The sequence below is a fragment of the Leptidea sinapis genome, chromosome 14, assembly GCF_905404315.1.
Source record: "Leptidea sinapis chromosome 14, ilLepSina1.1, whole genome shotgun sequence".
Taxonomy (NCBI): Eukaryota; Metazoa; Arthropoda; class Insecta; order Lepidoptera; family Pieridae; genus Leptidea; species Leptidea sinapis.
The window spans coordinates 1,305,891-1,325,073 of NC_066278.1; the positions used below are offsets into that span (position 1 = coordinate 1,305,891).

Genomic DNA, 19,183 nt, shown 5'->3' on the forward strand with positions numbered 1-19,183 from the left:
AATTAAAGTATTGCTTTGATATTTCGAATGTGAAATATATTTTCTACTTTTCTACTTTTATCTTTTTTGTTAATACGGGACGAGATGAGCAGAACGTTCGACTGATGGTTCAATGCAGTGCCGCTCAGGATTATTGAAAAGCCCAATAATTCTGAGCGGCACTACAGTTGCGTTCATCACCTTGAGACAAAAGATGTTAAGTGTCATTTGCCGAGTAATTTCACTAGCTACGGCACCCTTCAGACCGAAAAACAGTAATGTTTACACATTACTGTTTTACGGCAGAAATAATCTAGCCGGCATCCTGTGCGAGCCTCCCACTGGTATCTCTCAATTATATCTGTATTACGCAGCCACGATCACTAATATACATACATTATTGAGTCTTTGAAGAAGTCTATACTCTATGGCCTAAAAAGCATTGTTTACTGTACTATAGTGTCGTCAAAAAAATCACAGTTGTTTTGGAGCCACAGACAACTAAAACTTATGTTCATAGAAATATTTGGTAATACATACTATAATACATAGATAATATTTTCATGTTTAAATCAGTCAACTTAAGAAAAAATCTTGTTAGTAATATAATTTGCCAAGATTCTGCAAAGTATATTTTGTTATTTTTAATTTTCCCGCGTTACCACCAGATATGCATGTATACAATAAATTTCCCGCCCATTTGAGCGGCAACTCGAAAACTTGTCTGTTTGTTTATTAAATTTTAGTTTTATTTAAAATTAGCGTTGAGTAACATGCGACACGTTGTATAAAATTCAAATATGACTGCATGGACTAGTAACAAAATAAGGACTCCGTGTCACCTTACATAACAGTGTAGCACCAAAACAAGTCGATTAACGTGTAAATACATAGCCCCTCACACACACTTACACTATTACAGGCCGATAGGCGATCATTATGAGAATTGTCATCGTCTGTGACAGATCAGTTTGCGTCTCAGTAAATATTTGAAAAATGCCGTCATGCGTTGTGAAAATGTGTAAAAACGATACTATATAAGTATTTGTGGCCATATATGATTATTTAAGGGAGAAAAAATTGTGTAACTAGTATCCCCCGTAACCGCACACACCCTAGCATAACGGTGCTTCACTTGCTAATATCACGGCGCGGAGTCCTTCCTTTTTTACTCGTCCGTGTATGACTGTACGAAACTCAATCCGCTTTACGCCCACTTTGTTATCAGGTCATAGTATCAAATAATGGAGTGTGGTAGATTTGTGACTGGACTAAGATGGAGTGCATACTCCTATTCATCAAGTGATAAAACACCATCAATAACAATCGAAGATTGTGACAACGACGTCCAAAGTGCTGTACACGACAATTACTCCATATCGTATCCAGATGATGAAAGCGATAAATCTTATAAAGGTTCGCCTAGAAATAGTTTCGATGATATAAAATTCAACTATTACGTAAATCCTGTGACGGGTGAAGTGAAAGAAGAGTTAAATAATGTAGTGATGGATATGGATGAGTGTGTAGAAGACTATAAGTTTTGTGGTGCGGTTAATGACTTTGATATTGAGTTGGAGACGGAGGAAGCGGTTCCGATTGTTTATCTTTCGACGTCCCGCGCGGCTAAATTGCAGCGAGCCTGCAAACTGGGTGGACTTAAAAAGGTAAGTTTTTAAGTATCTTTCTTAGATTCCTTTAGTTTAAATACAATAATTGTATATACTTATATTGATTAAAGCCATTTTGGGTAAATTGCCACATCATATTCTGCGTTTGAGCCAGATTTTTTATAAGAATTATTTACCAAAGCTCTAATAGCAGTCAAAGATTAACCCCCTTATTCATAATAGTCTGCTAACTTAAAGCATTGCTAATTCTCACTCTGCCTTCTTTTATTGACCTAATTCAGAATGAGAAAAAACACTCCTTAGCGGCTGTTTAAAGTTAGCGGACCATTATGAATAAGGGGGGAAATGGGTAGAAAAGTAGGGGATTATTTGTCTTTTACTATAATAATATTTTGAAAAGAAGGAAATTGCAGTGACTTTGCAGTATAATAAGTAAGTATAAGTTAAATAATTTAAATAAAATACTTTTAAAGGATTAATACTCGTGTAATTGTAACTGTGGTTTTACATTAGATTTTTGCGTTAAAGTTAAATTTTTGTTATTATTTTAGCTCTCGTTTCACCCTGAAAACGAGATCTGGACACGTCTTGAAACGTCGGGTTAACTAAACTAATAATAAAATAAACACTCGCGTTAATTAAAGAAAATACTAAGTTAAATAATATAAGGGGTATCTTATATTTACGTCAACTTTCAAGACACCTGCAAGAAGCCATTAAAGAATAATAGGTATATGAACACAAAGAAACAATATCATTTTATTTTCTACAGTCTGCTAATTAACTCTCAATTGTGGCAATGTTTTTCTTAAAACCAAAAAGACTTGAGTGATCAAATCGAAACGAGAACGAATCTCAGGGGTTAAATATTAAATTGGACCCAGAGCGTTTCAAGTCAAATAGACTTGCTTTCCATTTATCTGTTTTCGTTGGAAAGGGAATTTTGGTGACACAAGTATTCAGATTAAAATCTCGAGGGGATAGGAGTTCGTAAATCACACACAATTTTTTCTCTGTGCTTGTTAAATACTTATTTATTCAAATTCCTCTTTATGGAGGCTTTTACGCCCACAAAGATGTGTATGTGAAATACGTATCAGAATTTTTAAACGATACTTTCTCGCTCTTATCAAGTACCGATGACAAAACAATATCTTTTTAAATATATGTCTTACAACAATATCTTTTTAATTTATTATAATGAAGTACTTTTGATGCTGCTTTTAATCCTTAAAATAATTTAAATTTGTCAAATCAGGCGATGAGGGTGGGAAGAAAAAACCTATTATTCAACTTTATATTTAGTATCTTAACACAGGAGGTGCTGCCTTCGTAGATACAAGCTACAAGTGTGTTTTACTAATAGGCATTAAAAAATCAAAAGTACTGTAACTAACTACTCAAGCATTAACAGTTTAGTTTTGTATCAGTTTTCACGCCATAAGTGGGGAATGCTAATATATACCTACCCAGGTTACAATAATTTATTATATACCTACCCAGGTTACAATAATTTATTATATACCGTACCCAGGTTACAATAATGTATTATATACCGTACCCAAATTACAATAATTTATTATATACCGTACCCAGGTTACAATACTTTTTCTGCTCTCAGTGCAATTTAATGCCTCCCATTATAACAGCCATTAATTGTGATCTGATCTACATAAAATATCTATATTAAAGCCTCTCCGGTGATTACATTACAAGTTATAAACATTAGCACTGGAAGGTCAACACAGATTATATATCACTTAATAACGCTCTCATATCAAAGTAACGACTATGGTGATGTTACCCATTAAAAACGATGTATTGAAAGTTGAATCTCGTCTCATAAAATTCTAGTATGCAGATAATTATCGTATGATAAACTTTACCGTATGATCATAAAAATATCGAGTGAATATTTTGCACAGAGGAAACAGGTCATAGTAAATGTTTTGTATATATATTTTTTTTATGGAATAGGAGGACAAACGAGCGTACGGGTCACCTGTTGTTAAGTGATCACCGCCGCCCACAATCTCTTGCAACACCAGAGGATTCACAGGAGCGTTGCCGGCATTTAAGGAAGGTGTACGCGCTTTTTTGAAGGAACCCATGTCATATCGTGCCGGAAACACCGCACAAGGAAGCTCATTCCACAGCTTTGTAGTACGTGGAAGAAAGCTCCTTGAAAACCGCACTGTGGAGGACCGCCACACATCCATATATAGACGTATTGCTAGGTATATTGCTGAGACCGTTTGTCTGTCCGTATCTAACAAACCAGCTATAATAAGACAAAGGAAATCTTAACGGATTGTATATTAATCACTATTGCAGTTATTAAAAGAATTAGGCTTGATTATGCGTACCACAGTGGCGCCTTTTGCTACCGTGAAGCAGGAATGTGTAAGCATTATTGTGTTATGGTCTGAAGGGCGCCGTAGCTAGTGAAATTACTGGGCAAACGAGATTTAACATCCTATGACTCAAGGAGACGAGCTCAATTGTAGTGCCGTTCAGCATTTTTGGATTTTAGAAGAATCCTGAGCGGCACTGCATTGTAATGGACAGGGCGTATCAATATCTATCTATTTTCATAAAAAAAAGCTTTGAGTAAGTAAAGTTTGAGCAAAGTCTTAGTACGCTCTCTCGCTTAAAAGTTAAAAAAATACTGTTTAAACATTATATTACAAAAGAATTTCGTAGTGTTCATGTTTTGAAATTTATTAAGTTATGAAAATAATTAGATAAAACACGAACTCTGTTATGAAGTCACATTAATATCTAATGAGTCAAACAAACTTGTAACATCTGTTGCTTTTATTACGAGTACTAAAATTTCTAAAGTTTTATAATGAAGTTAATATATTAATTAAGGCCACATTGTTCTTAATTCTCGCGCCTCTTCTTTTAAGATATTGTCTATTTAATTATTATTGCATTAGATTTTGTTACGACATAAGCACTATCTTCTCAACAATTTGTTATGTTTTTAAAGTGATAACCCTCACTTGTAGGATAAATGCACAAATAAAATTTTATGAACGATGCGGGAATCGAACCCACGACCTCCGGTGTTCCGTGCCGGTTCTCTAACCAATCCAGCTAACCGTTCGAATGACGTATCGTCATAAAATCTTGTGTGCTTTGTTCAACTCTCAGGTTGTGGCTTCATCTACAGGATCTACTTTACAGTTGATAACCTGCTCAACCCCAATATTTGCATATTAGGAAATTGACTTGAGATGTCGCTCTTGTAAATCTAAACAATATGTTATGTTTTTAAAGTGATAACCCTCACTTTTAGGATTAATACACAAATAAAATTTTATGAACGATGCGGGAATCGAACGATCTCCGGAGTTCCGTGCCGGTTCTCCAACCAACCGAGCTAACCGTTCGAGTGACGTATCGTCATAAAATCTTGTATGCTTTGTTCAACTCTCAGGTTGTGGCTTCATCTACAGGATCTACTTTCAGTTGATAACCATACATACAAAGCATACAAGATTTTATGACGATACGTCACTCGAACGGTCAGCTCAGTTGGTTAGAGCACCGGCACGGAACGCCGGAGATCGTGGGTTTGAGTCCCGAATCGTTCATAAAATTTTGTTTTTCAAATTTTATTTGTGCACTATCTACTATGTTATTGAGAGAGGAGGACAATCGAGCGTTGAGGCACCTGATGTTAAGTGATCACCGCTACTGACATTCTGACTGTTAATTTATTTATTTATATTGCCGCCATAATATTGATGCATAAGTCTCTCAATATCCGAAGCGTTGCAAGCGTACGTAGCACGCGGAGACAGTCATCCCGAAAGGAATTTGCATTTATGTGGGTACCACAACGGTGCCTATTTCTGCCGTGAAGCAGTAATGTGTAAACGTAACTGTGTTTCGATCTGAAGGCGCCGTAGCTAGAGAAATAACTGGGTAAATGAGACTTAAATCTTATGTCTCAATGTGACGAGCGCAATTGTAGTGCCGCTCAGAATTTTTGGGATTTTCAATAATCCTGAGCGGCACTGCATTGTAATGGGAATGGCGTATCAATTACCGTCGTGCTCGTCTCGTCCCTTATTTTCATAAAAAAAAAATTGTAATATCCAAATGTGATTATTCTGTATTTTCTATAAATCGTATTTAAAATTAGTTTTAATCACATTAGTAGAATACTGCTCTTTGCTGCAAAGAAAATAACTCTGCACTTAATTCTCAAGCAGTAAATTTCGTACACTTGTAAAATGACAGGGATTTCCTGTAGCGGATAAACCACAGCTGATGTTTGCACATTCAAGCTTTGTACTTCTAACTCTATGCGCAAAGAATAAAGTTGAAATTCCTTTAAATGTGATTTTCGAAGCTGTTTCCCCTGGAATTTGCTGTTCGAGCCCACGAATTTAGCCGGTAGCTTGAACGTATGAAATTTTACGTAGAATAGTTTGAAATTGCTGAATAGTTATAGAAATGTATTTTACTTTAGATATTGGTTTCCAAGTTTATACCATAAAAATCTAGTATAGTATAATATTACTATTTATATAATAATGTATTTAGTTGCTATCAAAGATTATTTTTGAAGTGAAAAGATTATTTTTTGGGATGGGTATAAAATGTTAAACTCGCGGCAGGCCACGTGGCCTGATCGCGAATTCGTAAGACAGTCGTTAGTTATAGATGAAAGTTGATATTTCTAAGAGTGTCTTGTGTACGATAGCGCAAAAATGAATATTGTATTTAACCACAAAAATGCTAGTACTTGAATACTGATAAATAAAGCATTTCGTGTTTAATTATTCTCTAACCATTCCAAAATATTCAAAAATGCACAACGTTAATGGCACTCCCGGTGTGCAACCCGTTATTTTTTTTATTAAATAACAGGACGTCTTCTGCGAACCTAATACATTTAATATTTGTAAAATACTACCTATTGATAGGGTTTAAGTCGGTGCCTGCCAGCTTGGGTTGTTTTGTTGTAGACGAAGCAATCCCGCTCAAAGTCACGATTGGCGAGTGTAGGTACCTTACCTGCTCTTACATTTGGCTTGGCATCGACTTCAAACCTATCAAAAGGTAGTATTTTATTAATATTCCTCCTCCTTTTTGAAGTCAGTTAAAAAATATAAACACATTATCAGTTAACAATTAAGTATAGTACGACCTAGTGCACTATGGTGAGAGACAACGATTGTACCTATTGCAAACATTGATACTTTTATATATAGGTACGGACGTAGGGTAGTGACTTTTTTCAAAGTCAAAGTCAAATAAACATTATTCAATTAGGCTTAAACTAAGCACTTTTGAATCGACACAACAAATATTTTTTTTTTAAATTACTGAATTTACCATATGTGCATTTATTACGGGGAGTGTTCCGAAGAGCTATTTCACCTGATTCCTGCCGCCGCATTCCACCTTCGCACGACACGCCACAAGTTAGGATATCATCCTCACCATCTGGATGTGTGGCGGTCCTCCACAGTGCGGTTTTCAAGGAGCTTTCTTCCACGTACTACAAAGCTGTGGAATGAGCTTCCTTGTGCGTTTCCGGGACGATACGACATGGGTACCTTCAAAAAAAGCGCGTACACCTTCCTTAAAGGCCGGCAACGCTCCTGTGAGTCCTCTGGTGTTGCAAGAGATTGTGGGCGGCGGTGATCACTTAACAACAGGTGACTCGTACGCTCGTTTGTCCTCCTATTCCATAAAAAAAAAATACGTTTGCAAATATTCAAATAAATATCTATATAGACGACCCCAATAGCCCAGTGGTTAGTGACCCTGCCTACTGAGCTAAAGGTTTGTCCTCCTATTCCATAAAAAAAAATGTTCGTAAAAAATTGAGCTCGCGAGAAGAACATATAAGAAACTCAATGGCCGCTCATTTCAAGCAAATAGAGTATTTTACAATGGCTGTAATAAACATAAAAAATTAGTAAGTGCTGCATCCAATATATTAGTCGTGTTTAAATAATATAAATTATTTCATAAAAAGTAATAAATAAATAACTGTATGCATCAACCTTTAGAGCTTGGACTCATTGTGTTTTTTCTAAAAAGCTAATTACTGGGATAATATTCGCACCATAAATAATAGAATTTCTGAACGTTATAACCTTAAACGTAGAGAAATTTAGCATAGTAATATTATTATTCTCAGATTCAACCACAATTTTATTAGCTCAAAGGAACAGCGTGCCTTTATATAGAGCATTTTGAATAACGCTTTCGGAAACAACGCTTTACGAGTCAATAGGCCACCTCGACCGTCCAAAGTTCTCGGTAACTGAATAGTCTCGTTTCTTAATAATATAAGTTTATTTTGTGAAACATTTTGTGTGATATTATTATATTAATGAAAATATTCCGACGAAAAAATACAGTGCTCAAAGAAAGGACTTATAGAAAAATATGAACCGAATAGAATAAAAATATATAATTTGTAATATCAAATTAGAAATTTGGAAGTTGCTTCCCAAAAATAAACTTTGGAGTCAAAAATCTCCGAATTTTCAGCTGAATAAACAAAAGCAAAATCTGTAAAATAAATGGCCGTTTGCAGCTTAGCCACATGATCAACACAAATATTGTACGGTTGGTTGTAGAGTTTACAATCCTAGTCAGTCCGCGCCTTAAATTGAAATTTATTTATTTGTATGAGTCGTGGTAACATATAGTTCTTAACAATTGGTTGTCAATATTACAATTTTTTTATTTATACGTCATTATTATTCTATTCCGGTGATCTTGACCAGATCATCGGTCCATCTTGTGGGGGTCTACGAACACTGCGTTTTCCGGTACGTAGGTAGGTACGCCATTCGAGGAGTTTGCCATCCGAGCTATGGGCCCTGCCCACTACCACTTCAGTTGGCTATGTCGGTAGCTTTGGTTCTCCTACGGATCTCCTCATTTCTGATTCGATCTAGCAGGGAAACTCCGAGCATAGCCTGTCCTTTGCCCTCTGAGTGACCATGAGCTCTCTCATCAGGTCTATAGTTAGCGACCATAGTATTAGACCCCGAAATGACGTTTCACAGCATCAATAAAATGGAAGCAAAGTAAAAACTGTATTTATACTATATTTTTAAAAAACAATACACGCCGATTGTTCTAAAAAACGATACTGAACCCAAAAAAATGCTGAATAGATATTTATCTGTTTGTTTGAATATTAACAAAAGCGGTCAGGTCAACATATTCAAAAAAATTTGAAAAAAGTCCTAAACCACAATTAGGTGAAAAAAGCGGATAAAAGGGGAAATAAATTATTATCTCCTAAACTACGCAAAATCGTAGAACATACATAGGGGTGATTCGGATACTCATCACCATGAGGCTTTCAAATTTTAGCTTTGAACTTCAACTTCTCGACCACCATGTATAAGCTACGTGTTTTACGTATATATATACATACAATCATAAAGCTAGATCATTTGTATTAAGTAGAATTCATATAATATAATTCATTCATATAATTTAGATTAAGAAGTAATAGATACATTTTTGTTAAAGATATACTCGTACCTACAAGTTTGTTCAAAATAAAAATTAAAGAATGTTGCAGTTTCTCATATAGTGTATTTCATAGCTCTCAACTGCAAAGATACGAGCTTGTTAAGGAGAAATGTTTTAGTAGAATTTGACTTGTTTGATATCAATCACGCTAAAAGCATTATGTTGGAACATTGTCTGGACTCCTGGAATCTTTAATATTAATATCTTAACGTTTCTTTCGAGTTTTCCGTTCTGTTTCCGAACTCTTAATAATATAATAGAATCGAATGAAGCTAATCGACTTCATTTTATATTAAAACTAGTCGTTGCCGCCCGCTTCGCTGGGCGAATTTTAAAAGGAAATAAATTAAATTTTATTCATCTTATTATAAGTACAATAAAAAAAATAAGTAGGTTTAGTAAGTAGCCATGAACTATCTAGGATAAATTTCGCATCAAATGGTGGTTTTCATGTCGATACGATCAGTGGTTTAAGCGTGATTGAGCCTCAAACAAAGACCATTTTCATTATATATATATATCTATATATATATATATAGATTAAAATAAAAAACAAAATTTAATATCCATTTGTACAGGTTAGCTCTATGAATCAGACACATTATTTTCGTCCGATTAAAGTACCCATAACTTTTTGAATGAACTCCCGAGATTCGAACTCGGGACCTCTAACTCAATAGACAAGGTCACTAACCACTGCGCCTATATGGCTATATATATAAATACTAGCTGACCCGGCAAACGTTGTTTTGCCATATAAAGTATAATTCACGCGATAGTTTTATAACTAATAAAATATTGCCTATATATATATATTGTACATCATTTTGTTCTATTGTCAATAGCTTTTGCAGCGCACGCAAAAATAGGTTTTCGATTTTACACCTTGTGTTACAAAATAGCAATTTTATTACGGATCCCTAATTTTGAAAAAAAAAACATAGCCTATAGCCTTCCTCGATAAATGGACTACCCAACACTGAAAGAATCATTCAAATCGGACCAGTAGTACCAGAGATTAGCGCGTTCAAACAAACAAACAAACACTGCAGCTTTATAATATTAGTATATATAAATATTGAGTGAACACCGTCGCCCATTATGTTATTTGGCCTATTGTTATCTCAGAGGAATAAAAAGATACAGTATAAAATACATTAGAAGCTATATAGAACTAAGCTAAACTATCGACCAATACCATAGTTTTATATGTGATGGAAAACGCAGATGACCCACCTCGCGATAAACAGCATCATCTACTCCATCGGAAACGTAACGCAATACAGAACGATCAGTACAGTAGCGTAACGCGATTTGAAATGTTTTAATATTTCAGAGACATGGCATTAATTATAGCAAATTTTATTTGTTTATTGTTATTTAAAAAATGTACTATAAGTTAGAATTTGCGTAATAGTTACATTTTGTATTATTATTATTTTATTTAATCCGACGTTTCGAGAACTTTCCAGATCACGTTGACAGAGAGAAATGAGTCAAGATTTTATTTGTCAAATTGTCGCAGTTGTCATTATGAATTTTAGCGCCATTTATTGCCTCGGAGGTGGTATTTACTGTAGACTGATGGTTTTTGACAAAATTTACTGAAAAGTGTCATCTTTTTTTTTGCACTACTTCGCAAAATCTAATGTAAAAACACAGATACATTACACGCGTTTTAATCCATCAAAAAGTGTTTTATTTTAATGTGTCACTCGCGTTAAGCAAATAAAATGTATTAATTGCAATACAATGTAATTAACTTAAAGTAAATAAAACGACGAACAAGGATATATTAAAACGAAGGAGTATTTACGGAAAAGATCTAGCGTACACTTAATTTTCGCCGCGCCGAGATTTGAGTCAATGTTCACATAAAGTCACACCTGCTACATTTCGACTGACGAAGTTTTACATAAAAACATTATTGATTAATGAATGAATGAATACTATGAATATGGTGGGAACTGATAATAAAATAATCTTATTTCTTTCATTAAAATGAGCTTCGCTTATATCTATCTGTGTAACGGAATCTTTAAACGCTATTCAAAGAAAATTCTCAAGTAAATCGGATATAATAATAATAATTTTTAAAAAGGGTTACAAGACAACGATATATTTAATACAATATACTAACTTAAACATACATAAATGCATATAAACATCCATGAGTCGGAAACAAACATTCATATTCATCATATAAATTATTGCACCTACGAGATTCGAACCCGGGACCTTTAGCTCAGTAGGCAGGGTCACTAACCACTGGGCTATTGGGGTCATCTATATAGATTGCAAACGTATTTTTTTTGTTTATGGAATAGGAGGACAAACGAGCGTACGGGTCACCTGTTGTTAAGTGATCACCGCCGCCCACAATCTCTTGCAACACCAGAGAAATCACAGGAGCGTTGCCGGCCTTTAAGGAAGGTGTACGCGCTTTTTTTGAAGGTACCCATGTCGTATGGTCCCGGAAACACCGCACAAGGAAGCTCATTCCACAGCTTTGTAGTACGTGGAAGAAAGCTCCTTGAAAACCGCACTGTGGAGGACCGCCACACATCCAGATGGTGAGGATGATATCCTAACTTGTGGCGTGTCGTGCGAAGGTGGAATATCAAAGACCGATGGCAATACAATTTACGGCTCTAGATTGCCACAAGTTGTTTCCGCAACTTTGTCTGAAAATTTCTTTTTTTGTCTGTGTTGACATTATATTAATAAAACATTTAGTGTTAAAATCTGTGTGTGTGTCAAATTTCAATGAGATCCATTCAGCCGTTTTGGCGTGATTAATAACAAACATTCAAAGACACAAACTATATATTTTTTATGATAATAAGGGACGAGACGAGCAGGATATTCCGCTGATACGCCCTGCCCATTACAATGCAGTGCCTCTTGGGATTCTTGAAAAAATCAAAAATTCTACAGCACAGTTGTAGTACCGCACGTCACCTTGAGACATAAGATGTTAAGTCTCATTTGCCCAGTAATTTCACTAGCTACGGCGCCCTACAGACCGAAACGCAGTAATGCATTCACATTACTGCTTCACGGCAGAAGTAGGCGCCGTTTTGGTACCCATAATCTAGCCGGCATCCTGTGCAAAGGAGCCTCCCACTGGTATATACTCTCTAATAGTTTGTAGTTCGGTGTTAAAAGTGTTATTAGCTATTATAAATTATTTAAATGGTAACGCGTATTGACGACTATTGAATGATTTTTTTGACTTTCACATGATTAACAGGTTTTGGTATATTCAAAAATTATTAATATGTAAGAGTGCAAGTATAAAGTTACGCAATATTCTCTGCATAAATGTATTATAATTTGTGTTCATTCGTAGTTGCAGTCAGTCCCGAGGGAAATCATAAAATACCATCTTGTCCATGCATCATAAAGGAACAGTACATGTATGATAGAAAGTTCAGTTCAAATCGTTTCTGACGAGACTGACCTGTCGTCAAGTGAACCCTGCTTATTTCTAGAATTAAATAATTTGTGTCATTTCTAATATACTAGACACTACTACCGCTTCAGAAACTATCATGGCGCTCTGAGAGAGAAGCGGCGCAAGAAACTCTCCCAGCATTTGTTTGCGCTCTTTTTAATCAAGTATACAATATTGTACAGTCATTGCTATTGCTATAAAATAATCATAATCTAATCCCAGACTGTCGGATCGCTTAGATATACAGCTGTGGAGTAGTAGGATTTACGACAGAGCCATTTTTAATAAAACATTTAAATTTATTTATAGATAATGACTGAACAGTGGCTGGGACTTTTTATAAAAGAGTATACATTTACCCTTAAAGCTATTATGTATCTTATGAAGCCTTCTAGAATTAGTTACAAGCAATCCCTTATTTCTAGTGTAATAATAATGAAAATCACTAATAAGAGTATTAGTATAACATAAAATATCAAATTTGTTGTAATTAAGAATATATAAAGAAGGGATAAAAAAATTAGAGTTTCCATATAAATATTGAGAATCAGATGATATTCGATAAAATAATCATCATTAAAATAAACCCAGTAGCGGCGGAAATCACATTAAAATAACAAAAAACAGTGCAAAACCCAAGATAATCCAACAAAATTAAAAGATAAATTAATTAAACCTCTTGACTCAACAGCTGTTAATATATGTCATATATTTAGATTGTAGTTAGCATATCAGATTTATTTTTTTAATTTCTTATAACGTTTATTTTCTATTTACTTGCTCTTCTTCGGTTTGCATTTAAGGGTTGTTTTTATGTCTATATTAGGGGGAAAATGGCTCATTCCTGGGTAATTAATGTGGCCTCCCATGGACTTCTGTGAAACCAGGAACATACTAGCTTCAGATCCTTTTTTATAGTCCATATTAAAGTGGTATCAATGGTAACAAAACTGGGATCCTACTACTAACACTCTACTGTCTATTCATCTGTGGTTATATCTCAAAATGTTTAAGTTAGTCGAAAGCTTAACAGATTATGTGTATTGCATTAAAAATAGCTCTTCTGTAAATCTTCTTACTCAACAGGGGAATATCTATCGATCGGACCTGGGAGGAGATTATGATTATTTTACAGTTAGCATATAAGATTTATTTTTTTCATTTCTTATAACGTTTATTAAATTTATTTAACTTTTTTACTTTAGCCTTCATTTCCGTGCTGGAACTGCCTACAAATGTATTTTTTTGTATCCTTAGCACGGAAGACAACTTCTGTTGGCGGTACATAAATAAATAGAAACATTTACTGTGCTCTTACGAAAAAGTTAAACATGACGTATTGAACAATTGTTTTAAAAATGTTCTATTACAAATCAGTTCTGATGTTTAGCGTTCAACATTTTTTAGACATTACTTATATTTAAATACGAATCGAAGCTTGTCTAAGGTGTGTCTAAGGGATAGATCATATCATATGGACGATTTAGATTATATGATGACAGATAGATGACAGCTATCAAAAATTGCGTTCCGTTCATTTAATAATTGTTCCTGAACACTTCAGTTTATTTTGTGCTTAACGATGTTTTAGTTAAACACAAGCTAAACACTGTTTTGTAATAGAGAAAGATAAACACCATTTTAGATGTCGTTATTGTTAGGTCGCTGACGTTGTTATAGTTAGATCACTGTCTAACAAAACACGTGTCTAAGCCATGTTTAAATTATTTTTAGTAATAACACCGTTACATTCTAATATAAGATTTATAATTAATATGAAATATCATTATATTTTAAATAATATATTTTTATATGTCACTAGCTGTCCCAGCAAACGTTGTATTGACGATATTAAAATCGCGATACAAAAGTAACTGTTGATCGTAGATGGGTGAAAATTTGAAGTTGTATGTATTTTTTAATGCTGACTCATAATCAAACAAATTAAAAAAAATGTAAACAAATTAAAAAAAAAAATTGTCCCCTTGGACCTTTAACATTTAGTGGGATGAAAAATAGATGTTGTCCGATTCACAGACCTACCCAATATGCACTCAAAATTTCATGAGAATCGGTCAAGCCGTTTCGAAGGAGTTTAACTACAAACACCGCGACATGAGAATTTTATATATTAGATAGTAGAACGTCTATAAATTGTCGGCTTCGTGAAATTATTAAATATATGTATATAATATATATATAGGTCTTCATAAATAATAAAGAAGACATAAAACGAAGGCGTTAAAAATGAATACGGAAACCTTTAAAAGCCTTTACTGTCATTCGTTGTAATTGAGTTTGTTTTCAATTTTAGAGGACGCGACTCCCGTTCCGAGAGATTCGGTTTAATTTCATTCCTGGCAACATTTCAAACACGATCGGAAATTACCTGTTGGTGTGTCATTGACACGGTTTTTGGGGCTTTTTTATTTAACACTGTCCACGCTACTGTAATATTAATGATTGCAATTTATTTTAATTTTGTTTTACAATGTGGCATCATTTGTAACACAATTGAAATTTGCAAGTTTGAAGAATACATTTGATCTGTGGCGATGTTATTAGTAAAGGCAGCAGTCTATACGAAGTTTATTGACTTATGTTAACCGCAGTCCTGCTGAAAGCGTACTCTGGAAAGGTCACAAAACGATGGGTTAAGTAAAATAATAATGAGAACGTAACTTTTACGCAAAATTTAATTTAAAAAGACAGTTACAATTACACGCGTTTTAATCCTTCAAAAAACAGGAGGATCCTATGCACAGGATGCCGGCTAGATTATGGGTAACGACTCCTATTTCTGCCGTGAAGCAGTAATGTGTAAACATTACAGTGGTTCGGTCTGAAGGGCGCCGTAGCTAGTGAAATTACTGGGCAAATGAGACCTTACATCTAATGTCCCGCGGTGACGAGCACAATTGTAATACCGCTCAAAATTTTTGGGTTTTTTCAAGAATCCTGAGCGGCACTGCATTGTAATAGGCAAGGCGTATAAGTTACCATCAGCTAAACGTTCTCGTCTCTTATTTTCATAAAAAAGTGTATTATTTCAATGTGAAACACTCGCGTTAATCAAAGAAAATACTATATACGAAATACGACAAGGTCTGCCACTTAAGAATGTAGAGTCAACGGACAAACAAATTAACTATATTAATTTAAACGTTAGGTAAAAACAGACTAGTTTATTATAATTAAAATATTCTTAGTGAAGTTTATATCGCCACAGAACAGACTCTGCTTATTAAAATATTATCTCCTAGTTTCTATTTACTTCATCTTCTTCAGTTTGCATTTAAGGTTTGTTTTTATATTAGAGAGAAAATGGCTTATTTCTTGGTAATTGATTTTGCCTCCAACGGATTTCTGTGAGACCAGAAACAACATGCTAGCTTCACATACTTTTTAGAGTCCATACCATGGTGGTACCAGTGGTAACAAACTGGGAGCGTCTGTAGTTCTATCTCATATAGTTTTTAGCTAGTTGAAAGTTTATAAGTTTTTTTTTATGGAATAAGAGGACAAACGAGCGAATGGGTCACCTGCTGTCAAGTGATCACCGCCGCTCACAATCTCTTGCAACACCAGAGGAATCACAGGAGCGTTGCTGGCCTTTAAGGAAGGTGTACGCGCTTTTTTTGAAGGTACCCATGTCGTATCAAAAAATTAAATGAATTATTTAAAAAATGTCTCCTCTGCAAGTCTTGCTACTCAACAGAAATATATCTATCGATGGGACAGCCTGGGACGGGATTATAGTTATTTTATAACAATTGAATTGGCATAGTACAATATTGAGTAAATTGAATTGTCTTTTAAAGGAGCGCGAAAAAGAATACTGGAAAAGATTCTTGCCTTTATTGATGTCAAAAAGTATTCGAAAAAGAATCAATAATGAAAGATGAAATGATTATGATGAAACAGAAATTAAATGATGGAATGATAATTTTTTTATTTAGATTCCTTTTTATGTCTTTAATAATAAATACCTACCAAGGAAGCAAATTACAAACAATAGTTTTTCACATAAAAGCATTTGGAAAGTACATTAGTATGATAGTAAGGAACCCTATTTTACCGTTTAACCACAGCAGAAGGACTTAGCTGTATAAAGAACATTAAAAACTTCACTTGTATATTTTTCTAATAAATCTTATCGTGTTATATCGTATATTGTATGCTATGCTTACAGCATTAATGCCTATTTTTCTGTGTAAACTATGTTGATCATAAATCATACGAAAGTGTCGATAAAATTATTATTCGGTGATGTATGACCGCCAAAACACACATTATCTAACGAGAAAGTCTTGGAGGGTCAATTTATCATTGAATTACAAAATATAAGAATGCTTTTGTGTAGAATTTAGAAGTTCTGAACGAGACAGTTTTTAACCGACTTCAAAAAAGGAGGAGGTTCTCAATTCGTCGGTATGTTTTTTTATGTTATATGTATAATTATTGTTATTTTTGGATTCGGTGTCAGCCACGGTGGGTTTGTAACTACAAACATAGTTATAGGTGCGATGTGCTTGAGTAGCACGCGCGACGTGAGGAAGCGGGAGCGGGGCCATGGCGGGAGGACACCGACTTCAAAAATAACAATAATTGTTAGTAGAATTAGATTGTATAAAAAGGCCACTAGAGTCACTGACATAGCCCAAATGATTGCGAAACTTAGTGGTTGTGGGCAGAGAACATAGTTCGACGCACAGATGGCCATTGGGGCTGTAAAATTATCGATTGGCGACCGCGTATCGGAAGATGCAGTCTTCGTAGGCTCCGCAGAAGAACCGATGATCTGGTCAAGATGGCCGGGATACGTTGGATGAGGGCAGCGCAGCACCGGTCGTCGTGGAGATCTTTGGGGGAAGTCTTTGTCCAGCAGTGGACGTCTTCCGGCTGATGATGATGGGCCACGGGCCATGGGAGTATCACATACCATCATGTGACTATACGAGTCAAGTATTCTCGTTTGTCCTCTTCTTTCATTAAAAAAACCAGATAAAATATTGTACCTAGCTACTTGTACTTAATTACCTGTTTATTATCTTAAAAATAATTCCACACCCCATTATACACGACCTATATAGCCGAGTGGTTAGCGACCCTACCTACTAAGCTAGAGGCCCCGGGGTTCGAATCCCGGTAGATGCAAACACTTACATGATGAATATGTATGTTTGTTTCCGAGTCATGGATGTTTTTATGTATTTGTGTATGTTTAAGTAAGTATATCATATTAAATATATCGTTGTCTTGCAACCCATAGCACAGGATATGCCTACTTTGGGACAAGATAATTTGTGTAAAAGTATTATCTATTATTATAAATATCACTTAACGTTTGGCCATATTATTCTAATATTTTTTTTTGTACTAAAACGTATTCTATACTTTATTGTCTTGCAATCCGTAATTCATAACTAAGAAAAATATTGGTAATATGTCCTACCATCCGAAGAGTGCTTTTGAGTTAGCAAGATCATCAAGACATCAAAATTACTTCGAAAATAATTTAACACTAAGTTTTCAATATTACTCTATCGTATAGGTATTGAATGACTCTTAGCCCTCACGTTTAGCTATGTAACACTCAATCGAGTAACTTCAGCTCGAGTGTACTGACGGCAAGTGACTCACTTTCACCAAGCAAGCCTTTCTTGGTGAAAGTAAGAAATGCAAAGTCTCTATCCGATGCATAACAATTGAACTACAATATATTTTATATAATTTTAATTCCTTATGAATTTAGAACAAAAATACTTCTATATTAACTGCCGTCGTGTGGTCTTAAACACACACTTTTAAATTTTAAAACATTCCTACCAGGAAAGCATAATATAGCAACAGTCTGTGAGATGTTCAGTTTATTCAATTGTACACACATAACATAGTATCCCTATTTGAATAATCGGGGTAATTAGTCTAATACAGTGCGCATGGCTTAATGATATGTAGATTGATTGTCTACGATTATCTGCTAAGTAATAATGATAACAGAATAAATGATGTCGATAGTTGTCAATTATGTAATATTCACAAACACACCAAGATTTATGAAAATGCGTCAAACAGACAGTAAGTAATATGCGCCTTAAACTTTGACAGTTACTTGCAACAGTAGTCAGTAGTCATTTAGTTATTGTATCTATCAATATAGATACAATTCTTTACCATGGCGTGTTTTTAATGTATTTTCAGTACTGTGAAATAATTGTTTAGTTACGCTTATTAAATTCTTGTCCAATATAAAAATATTCGTATTTTCTATCTGTGGTCGAAGGACCCAATGATGTTACATTTTTTTCTGATTGGCCCTGAACTTAATCATGCCGTGGTGCAAGTTAATTGGTGAATTTTGGATACGTGGGATATTCATAACAAGATTACTAATTCAAATCCATTCACAAATAGCGAAGGCATCTAAATATATGATATATTGAGATGTCATCCTACTTATAAAAAGATGATCATTAAAATCTTTTCACAGTTAAAGGAGAAATCAAGTCGTTTGAAATGAAGTACATCTCCTTCATGAAGAAATATTTCTTTGAAGAAACAAAACCTTACTGGGAAAAGGACACCT

The 19,183-nt window shown here is 34.6% G+C and overlaps 1 protein-coding gene across 5 annotated transcripts in view; it reads left to right on the forward strand.

Annotated features, from left to right (window-relative positions):
* Positions 1-19,183, forward strand: part of LOC126968057 (apoptosis-stimulating of p53 protein 2) — a 395,431-nt gene that overhangs the window by 224,607 nt on the left and 151,641 nt on the right. For 3 of the 5 annotated variants that reach the window (XM_050812854.1, XM_050812853.1, XM_050812855.1), the window contains exon 2: positions 1,208-1,646. The exons of the other annotated variants lie outside the window; for them this stretch is intronic. In XM_050812854.1, the coding sequence (XP_050668811.1) occupies positions 1,224-1,646 (423 nt within the window). In that variant the 5' untranslated portion in view covers positions 1,208-1,223. The remainder of the gene's footprint in view (positions 1-1,207; positions 1,647-19,183) is intronic. 5 annotated transcript variants of the gene reach the window in all.